The sequence below is a fragment of the Lycium ferocissimum genome, chromosome 4 (genome assembly GCF_029784015.1).
Source record: "Lycium ferocissimum isolate CSIRO_LF1 chromosome 4, AGI_CSIRO_Lferr_CH_V1, whole genome shotgun sequence".
NCBI lineage: Eukaryota > Viridiplantae > Streptophyta > Magnoliopsida > Solanales > Solanaceae > Lycium > Lycium ferocissimum.
Window position 1 is genome coordinate 62,179,826 of NC_081345.1, and position 10,185 is coordinate 62,190,010.

Here is a 10,185-nt window from a genome sequence, read left to right on the forward strand (position 1 = left end):
CTTGATCCTTGCCAAAAATGTGGAAACTATGGTGAAATTTTGGGTTCTCTAAAAGCTGGGTTGGAGGGTGTTCTCGCTAGAGAAGAGCGGACCATCACCTTTGGACGATGTCTGTTGTAGCGGACACCTTCTCGCTATAGCGAGCTCGTTACATCGATGAAGCAGCGCTATGGCGGAGCCTGGTCCGCTGTGGCGCTCCTTTTGTCGCTATAGCGGCTTTGCCGTTGCGTCATCTCTAACCGCCGCCGCAAGTCGCTCGAGCAAAAACCTATAGACCGGGTAGTTAACTTAATCATGCACGTCCTGCCACTATCTAATCTCTGTGCCACAATATTCTAACTCAATCTTCCCTTTATAGGATAACTCTCTCATTTTGCTATGGAGAATCCATAACAACAACATCAATAACAACAACAGCAACAACAATAACAACAACAACAATCACAACAACAACAACCACCCGCTGCCCCCGCATATGTTAGGTTCGCTTCTCATACTTGCAAGAGGCGCTTCATGGAGCAGCAGAACCTTGTTTGCTCCATGAGAGGGCCTTTATTATGGACCGGGTGGAAGATTTGGCTCGAAATTTTACCAACACTTACATCACATGGGTTGGGGTCCCCCCGGTCTGAGCGGGAATATTAATCGCCCAACGGGTTGCCAGGAATTCTATGCCATGCTCCCTACTATTGATTGGACTGTCCCAAAACCTGAGATCACTATCAGGGGGGTCAATATAAAGGTTAGTGCGAAGGCGATCAATGTTGTTCATGGTTTGCCCAACCCTTCACAGGTTGAGTTTCGGGCCAAGAACCACAAGAGGAACGGGCCGTGGTTGGTGAGGACGTTAGTGAAAGAGTCCAAGAGGAGGAAGACTACATAGGGTGTTTCCCGGTCTACCGTCAAGAGCCGTCACTTTACTCCCGAGGCTTGGAGGTGGCTGAACCTCGTTGCCCGACGGGTTTTTCTTTCGAGCAACACTACCGATGTCACTTACCCTCTGGCCCTTGTGGTTGCTTGTATTTTAGAAGACGTGCCCATGAATGTGAGGATGCAGGTAATTGAGGAGTGGCAGGGTTTCATGGCCAAAGGTGGCCCGAGCTTGATGTTTCCCTCCCTGATTACCCACATATGGAGAAATGCGGGGGTGTCTTTGTAGCCTACCGACCGATATGTCGAGTGCTATGTCTTTTTTGACCCCTTGAAGGTAAAGAAAGCATCGGGCAGGGAGGAGGACAGACTCAGACGGTGATAAGGACAGCGAGGGCCAAGAGGGAGGTAGCTGCGGTGAAGGCGACCATGATGGAGTTTGCACGGCCTTCCATGGAGGTCGGGTCATCTAGTGCTGCTGCTGGTGCGGGTTATTTCACCCCTGATGAGATGAAGGGTTATCTGGACGCTCAGTCTAAGAAGGGGGATGCTGTGGATGCTCTACAGAGCGCCTTTAGATCTTTGGCCAGGCCCACATAGATCTTCGGGAGAACTTGGACCGGGAGAAAAAGAAAAACCAGGCTAGGGACAAGCTGCTCGTGAGGATGTGGAAAGGCGTCAAAAGCCTTTTGAAGACCCTAGTCCCGAAGGAGAAGCACCCCAAGGTGATCACCCGAGATGTCCCCCAGTTCTCCTTCCTGAGTGTGTCCGGGTTTGGCAGGGAGGACTTCAGCGACTCAGACGATGGAGGTGATGAGGCGACCAAAGAAAGGAGTGGCTTGGAGATCCTCCCCCACTTTTTTTATATCAGCTTGGTTATCATTTTCCCTTGTAGGTCTTGTTATCAAGAAAATTTCTTGTTTTTGGTTTGTTTGGAATGCTTGGATAATTTCCTTGTTGTTTTTGGTGCGGGTACCCCGATTTAAGGGCACTCATAAGACAATTGCCCTAGTAGGGCGGATGTTTCTATGCAGGTTTTTGCTTCGAAATTGGATTTTTCTTGAATTTCATTGATGAATGAACAGGTTGGGAAAACATGGAACGGGGGGGGGAAGGTTACTAGTCTGCGGCGGTCACTTGACAGCTGCAGCGGTATCGCTATGGCGAGGCTAGTCTCACTGTAGAGATGCTGGGAAAAAATCTGGGGCCGCGGTAGCGGACGACCTGCTATGGCGAGCCCGCTATAGCGGTTTCCACACCGCTGCAGCGAAGCTACAGTGCCAGTGGTACCCGCCAACTCAAGTCACGCAGGGGCTCGTTCGTTTACTTAGCGCGTACAAACACGGATTTTGTCCTACGAGTACGAACGCACTTTCGATTTACTACCCTTCCCAAAAAAAAATACACACATTATAATCCTTACTACTGGTAACGGAATTTCCAGTTGTTCACAAACTTAACACGCATACTACCCATAGAAGGCCTTGAGTCATTATAATAAGATACCAATTGGAATCGACAGATACTAATTGGAATCACCCAGATACCAATAGGATCCAACTAGGAGATAGAGTATAGGGGGTAGCATGATAGAATGAACGAAGGGGAAACTTCTAGATGTCCTACAGCCTCTTGTGGATGGGTACGGACGTCCTCGTACCATTACACAAGACTCTACTGGACATTTGCTCATGTACTTGTGAGACCGGTAACCTAGGCTCTGATACCAACTGTCACGACCCAACTTACTGGTCGTGCGGGCACCTACCATATTACTACCTAGTAGGCAAACCCTTACAAACCAACCCAATATCCAACGCATTATTATTACCAGTCATGCAATTGATAATCATAATTTAAAATAAAACTTCATAAAAACTCGGTTATCGTTACAATAAAACTGAAAAATCCCCAAGATCTAGTCTATACAGGTACAAGAGCTCCTATTGGATAAGGGCAAAACAAAATAACGACACAGCCTCTGCCTAGAATAAGATGAGCAAGGATGTAGGAGGATGTCCCGGAGTCCACAAGGAGAAACTTCAACTTATAACCTGCAACCCATCTACACCCAAAAAGGATGCGAAGAAGTGGCTCATCGCACACCACACGTACTGGTAAGCATCATAGGTCGACTAAGATTATTTCATGTAACACAATATAAAATCAACAAGATAAATAGATAAGTCAACTTACGCCCTCAAGACTCCTGTCCTAGATAATTACACCAATACGATCTCACCTCTCTACCCCAATTATTTCGCTTTTCTTATTTCTACAGTAATACCAGTTATCCGACTAGTCAAGTGAAGTCCTATTTCGTACTTCCTTAGGGGCCCAATAATAAGTCTTATCTCTTTGGTACGCTAACTTCTACTTCTTGAATTTTAGCCTTAGAGCTTTCTATCTGGTTCGCTCACTAGGGTATGACGCATCCACGGAACACATTTATCACACCTCCATCAACACTGGAACTCTCTAAATCCATCAGACTAAATTCAGAACTCGGAAACCTAACAATTCATTCCTAAACAAACACCTTCATGAATGATCTGAAACCCTCCGAAAGTACCACTTAATTATTGGAGATGCACAGAGTAATGTAATAGAATGACAGCATGTAATATGAGGACATAAAGTTATGCAATGCAATACAATGCAATGACCAAATTCACACTGTACACACATGCTAACTGGTGTCATTGCCCAGAAGTCATGACCCGCAGGGGACCCATGGTGTCCATGTACCACTCGTTTCGGATTCACTCCTCGGACTCGAGCCACATTCAAGGCCTCATCCTCACCCCCTGTCAAATGTGCCTTTTCATATATGTAAATATGTTTACCTTTATATCGCTTCCAATGCTCAATTATCAAGTAGTGCCTCCTATCCATCCCAACTCGGCCATAAGACCGAATATCACAACTGATGCTGAATATCACAACTGATGCTTACTCAGACTTTCTGTTCCATGCATTATCCCATAACCACATGCAATATATGTAACGATGCTAATGAATGAGAACAATGTCATGAAATATGCCCTTGACGGGTGTAGCACTATTAAGCCTTCGTTTCAACTCACCCAATACAACCATTTTATTTACACGAATGGACAACCATACTGAATATTACAAATTTACTTGACAATCAATGCGGAAATTAAATATCCACGGGAATAATTACTCTAAACTATGGGATAGCCCTTTTTAACAATGACAAATAATCACTTCCTATCTGTAACACATAAACATCAACAATTGTTGAACTTAGTACCCAATTATATACTCGTTGTTACCCTAGTTACTATATACACATAAACTTCCATTAAATTATGAACATATCCATCCAACTCCGTGTCCGAAGACCAAATCATGCAATCTCCCGTCAATTCTATACGTATATACAATTCACTAATCAAAGTCTAACTCAAGTAAACCGTAACCTACCTCGATAACGAACAACTATTCGAATTTCCATGAAATACTCATCCTCCTAGCCCTTATCCGAATCACGAGATGATAGTTGAAGGGGAAGACGTGAAGAATGTTGGAGAAGCCTCTTTTTCTTGGTATCAAGGGTTTTTTTCTTCATGTGAAACCTAATATCAGCCATAGCGGGTCTTTTATTAAAAAGGAGGGTGAAATATAAAACTAAGTACGGAAAAACGCGCATTCTGGCCCATGACGTTCACTGCGGTGGATGTGAGTCTCGCTACAACGGTACCGCTACGGCGGCACGATCAATTCGACTCAAGGTCCGGCGCTAATAGAAGTTGCTTACTTTCCTAGTAAATAAGGAGGATGAGTCGAAAGCCACTTGACTTTAAGGAGGACGTCGATTACGCTATACGGTACCGCCGCGCGCGCTCTACCGACGTGGCGACCAACTTCTCGCCGGCCCACAATTTTAACTTCGAAACTGATTTTTTCCACTATTATTCATTTAAAATCCCCATAGGGCTTACCATTTAAGATTGTAGGCCTAGATTGAGCGCGGGTTCGCGAAGTATTAAATAACGACTGAGCGGGTCGTTACACTAGATTTGGATCGGATGTTGTAGATGATATCATCTCTTTTGCAAACTTCATCATTTCTTCGAGAAACTCGTGAAAATATTTGTGAATCGTTTGCGAAGAATGTTGGAATATCCTCTTGATAACCACAAAACGCTCGTCATGCCCTATAATGGATAAAAATATTGCTATCTTTTCTTCTACAGGTACATACTTACTATAGGTGAGCCATCCATTATGTCTAAAATATTGGCACAACCGCACATATGCATCACGAGACATGCGCATCAACTCTAAATACTATCGACTAGAGCCAGAAAATAATTCCAATATGTAATTCTAACCAGATAAAGATGATGTCAAATCTTTATTGCTTTGAACATTCTTGAGTCTAAGACATTTTCTACGCCAATACAAGCTCATCAATATTTGATCTTCAAAGGACCATGCCTAAACTATTTTAACCTAGAAAATGTACAATACGCGATAATAAGCATAGCATGTTATATATTTGGTCCACATAAAAGTTACATAACCACAACTTATCCATATTTATCAAGCATATCCAAACAAAGCATTTAATATATATATATATATATATATATATATATATATATATATATATATCACTAACAAAATGGGTCTAGCATAATATAATATCGAAAATGTTCAATAAGGATAATAGATACTAGTAGAAAAATAATAAAGAAGGTTTCACATTATCAACACCTAATGCATATTCTAGTTAATTAGCAAAACTAAAGAAGTCCCTTTTTTTTTTTTCCCATGACCTTAACCCAATTCTCTAACTTGTCAACCTCTAGTTTCATCCATGCTCTCCTGTAGCTCTCACTTTCACAAATTATAGTAAGAGTCGTATTATAATGGATCTTTCCACAAGTCCTTGTAATTTGTCCATGCATTCTTCGACGTCGAGTCCACTACTTTTTTTAATCAATAACTCCAATGCAATACTCATCTTCTCATCAATTTCCAATTCAGACGATGATAATTTTCTCTTCTTTCCCGAAGCTTTCCTTTCAACCGAGACTGAAGATTGGGATGGAGAATCTTTAGGAGCTTCATTATTTTTGTCACCAAATAGATCTTCGGCTCCATCAAGTGTATCTATATCTATAGGAGTAGACACAGAAGAGACGCCAGGTTGCCGATAGGTACAACTTGGACTCCAACTATGAATTCTTGTTGCAGTAGAACCCTCAAAAAGTTTTGTGTACAAGTTTGGAAAGGGTAGTGGTGAATTCCTCAATGTCTTTGCTTTTGGATGAGCCTATATCCAAATATAAGATATCATACTTTTAATTAAACCTTCTTCTTTACGAAAAATGAAGAAACAATTATCAAATAATAGACTAACCTTTATGTACTCATCCCACTCACTATTAGACATCTGAAAGGTATGGATTGCTGGATCATAAATATTGTCAGTCCCTTTAGTTAGCGGCAACCAAGCTTGATTCTTTTCTTTTAGATAATCATAATAATTCTTCATCTTCTTTGGGGAACGCTAAAACAATGAGAAGTCTCCAGAGCTAGTTTAACCTTGTTCCATGAGTCTGGCTTCAAACTACTTCTAAGTCTCCCGTTTAAGGACACTTCTTGAATTCAATTTTCTAAAAACGTCTTTACTACATCCATATCCTTCCAACTCACTCTTGAATTTTCACTAGACTGTTCCATAGCTGAAACATTGAAAAATAATAAATATAGACAATATTCAAGATTGAACTCTTTTTCCGTTTTTAGAAACTAACTGAATCAATGTTTCATCATTTTCTTATACCATAAACCAACTTATACACTATGTGCTCATGACTACTCCTTTATATTAGTTTAATACCAAACCAAACAGGAATATAGAACAGAGAAGACACATGCACAAAGATCAATCACCACTGTAGCAAGACTTCACACACATAAATACGCAAAGACAACGGTGGTGACTGCTTAACATAATCAGTCGCCAATATAGCTGGACTTCTCACACACACAAAGACAAAAGAGAAGACAACATATAACAATTGTCTCATTTATAACAAGGATATAGAGTCCGAATTCTCAAAGATAGGAACTTTTTGTAAAAAAACAAATAGATAACTTTGTTAAGTTGAACTACTCCAAAAACTAAGAGTCAGGCAACAAAAAAAGAAAAGATCACTGTCATTTACCTCATCCCCTCATTTATTTTCCACACAAATTGTGTGCTGGGTCTCCTTCTTGAGGCATGCCCATATCTAGAGAGTCTGCAATAAACTTATATGTGCTAGGTTGGGGATGGGCCATAGGGTTATGCTTTTTATTAATGGTTGAGTTGGATGTGCATACGCTATAAAACCTCGAGGATGGAGGAAAGGAGGTGCGAAGGTCCTAACCTACTTGTCGATGTCACCTACAAGACAAGTTATAAGTTATTTGCAAGAAACGTTAAACGGTATCAACTGAATCATTTAAAAACTACGACGTATCTGTTTAGATATGCCATATATTTATTTATCTCTGTTTGTAAGTTTCCTTGTTGTCAGCCTTCCACCACCCTAAAAGTTTAGATTAAACTTTGTTATTTCCCCCCTGACATGCTTAATTCCTTATAAGCAACTTGCAAATTTTAAATGTTTTGATCGGATTGATTAATAATGAGAAATAGAATGCACTCTTATATATTATTCTGCATAAAAATTTGAATTTACTTATGCTTTAATTAATACATGAACAGTTACTGTGGTCCATGAAATGTTAATATCATCATAAGTATTTGCTAGAATTTTTGTGATCTTCTGCTGTCACAAGTTATTAGCAGTGAGCATTTACATTATTTTACTCTTTCAAGTGTAGAGTTGATTTGGAGTTCCCAAAAATAGAAGTAAGATTTCAGCATTTGACAGTTGAAGCTTATGTGAATCGTCGAGCACTGCCAACTATTTCAAAATTTTTTTTGAAATTATGGGAATAAGAAAGGGGAGCCTTGGAGCAACGGTAAAGTTGTCTCCATATGACCTATAGGTCACGGGTTCGCACAGTGGACGCAGCCACTAAATTTTTTTTTTTTTTTTGGTCAAATCCCTCAAAATTTTGTTGATGTGTGACATGAAGCATTTCAAGTTTTCAACTGTACCAATAAAAACTCAATCAGATATAAAAGACACTTTTATTTACTTATCTTAGTTCTGCAACAAGAAAGATTTTTCAAGACTGTTATACTTTCGCGATGAAAGAGATCGAAAGGACAAGTGGTTTTGCTCATGTATAACTTTCTGTGTATGCATTAATTTGTCAACTAGTTTGCCAAGGTGCTCGTGCATGGTATACAGTGTGACAAAAGATATGCCAGAAGAACTTCAACTTTATTTCACACGAACGCCTAAAAGACCGTATCAGTGAAGAATGCATTCCTTTGGAATTTTTGCCAACTCGCCAAAAGGTCAGCTGGGATGTTACCCTCCTTGAAAATATGGAGGAATTGAAATTGGCCTCTAGACCTGATAGAATATATAAGTCCACCAAATAGTATAGAGAACCAGGTTCTCTATATGATCTCTTAAGTCAGACAGAAAGTAAATAACAAAAGATATTTACGTGGAAACCTCCTTGCTCAAGGAATAAAATCATGACCCACTGCAGTAGGATTTTGCTCAAACTTCACTATAAATGAGCAAACTTCATATTACAAACTATTGCAACCTAGGAATTAAACTCTTAATCCCCCCCCCCCCCCCCCCCGCAACAATAACTCTATTGCAAGACCATTACAATAACTTTATTGCAAACACACATCTTAACTAACTCTAGTCAAGGGAACAACTCAGAATAGTTGAGAAACTGTCCTACTATGACACTTCTTGAAAGCAGTGTAGGAATACAAGATAAAAACAAAAGACAAAGACTCAACAAACCTAAAGACTTAAGACATCTTCAATGATTGAGAACTGGTCCTTCTGTTTGTTGCAGCTTTGTTCTTGAGAGCACTTTGAGAGGCCGTTGTTTGCACTTGAGATATGAGATTATCTTCAGATTTGCAAGTGTTAGGTTTTCACTTGTAACATGTTGTTTATATAGGTGGAGCAAGTGGGTTGATATGAAAGTGACATTTCATTTTGTTTTGGCCACTAGCAAATGTTGTCTTTCTTGCCAAGATATTGCCCGGTCGGTATAGTGGCGACGACTTTTACAATTGTAGAGTTGACGTGCAATGTCTAGAACTTGATCTTATTTGATTCCTCTAAATCTGGTTCCTCAAATTAGTTTGTCAAATCACCAAAACTTATCAATTTTCCCCTTTTTTATGATGACAAACTAATAATTGATATTCCCCTTGAGAACTAGATTCCTAACTTGTTCCCCACGAGAATCGACCATCTTTCAACATAACAACATATCGGTAATATGTATTAGCATCGTATCGTCCTAACTTCCCTTAATTACCTCTCCCTGATTACTTCCCCCTTTTGGCATCATTGAAAAGAGTAAGTACAGTATCATCAGCAAAAATAGAGATAGCAACATTAACTCATGACCGCTTGGGCAACACTAACATGAGTAAAAACAAAACACACATGGCTGAGTAACATTGCATTAAGGGAAATATAATGCCCAATTTAAAATAGCAACAAACATAGTAGATCCATTAGCACAACTCATGTTAAAAATCGACAAAAGTACCACAGTCATTATAACAAGGATTAAAAGGATTGAATAGAAATTAGAACAAGGAAACAGGGGGTTTTAGGCGTGAGGACACAGGAGCTAAGGGAATTGGAGGCTAAGTGGATGGACCAGCTTAAGGGACCATTTTGAGAAGCTTGTCTATTCCTTTCATTTGCATCCCGCTGGTCATGGACCAGTTGTACAGCTAGTTCCTCCACTTTTGCCTTTAATGTCTCCACTTCAGCTTTCAGCTGAGCATTTTCTTCTTTCAAAGACCTAATCGGCACTGTCTCTTCCTTCTTTTGCACATTGGAAGTTCGATCTCATAATGGCATTCTTAGTCCTCAACTTGTTGATCTCCTCATTTTCCCTTTGTTGGGCATCAATCAGATTCGAGATCGTTGAGCTACTTCTAACACCTCCCTTCTTAGGAACGCACTTGCACTCCTCAAGAGTACCCAAAGTAAACATTTGCTTCCTGGTGCCCACAGTCACCTTACCAACCTTGATCTCAAAGTACTCGAACGCTTTGGTGAGAAAGAAACCATATGGCAATCCATGCCTGCCATCCTTAACTGTGAACACTTTTATCATATGCTTTAGCATCAGAGCAAGTAATCGTGGAGGAAGTTGGCC

General features: G+C 40.3%; 1 protein-coding gene across 1 annotated transcript; it reads right to left on the reverse strand.

Moving 5' to 3' along the window:
* Positions 1 to 5,749: 5,749 nt before the first annotated feature.
* LOC132054252 (uncharacterized) lies at positions 5,750 to 6,588 on the reverse strand. The gene is made up of 3 exons (XM_059446295.1): positions 6,562 to 6,588; positions 6,266 to 6,415; positions 5,750 to 6,178 (listed from the first exon to the last, which is right to left on the reverse strand). Exons 1-3 carry the CDS (start codon positions 6,586 to 6,588, stop codon positions 5,750 to 5,752), a joined length of 606 nt encoding a protein of 201 aa, XP_059302278.1.
* Positions 6,589 to 10,185: the final 3,597 nt, after the last annotated feature.

Excerpts from the sequence above, each read along its gene's own strand:
- LOC132054252 (XM_059446295.1), bottom strand. The coding sequence starts at position 6,588 with ATGGAACAGTCTAGTGAAAATTCAAGA. Across the intron at positions 6,416-6,561 it reads AGTCTAGTGAAAATTCAAGA|CGTTCCCCAAAGAAGATGAA; the intron begins GTGAGTTGGAAG and ends TCATTGTTTTAG. Across the intron at positions 6,179-6,265 it reads AGTGGGATGAGTACATAAAG|GCTCATCCAAAAGCAAAGAC; the intron begins GTTAGTCTATTA and ends ATTTGGATATAG.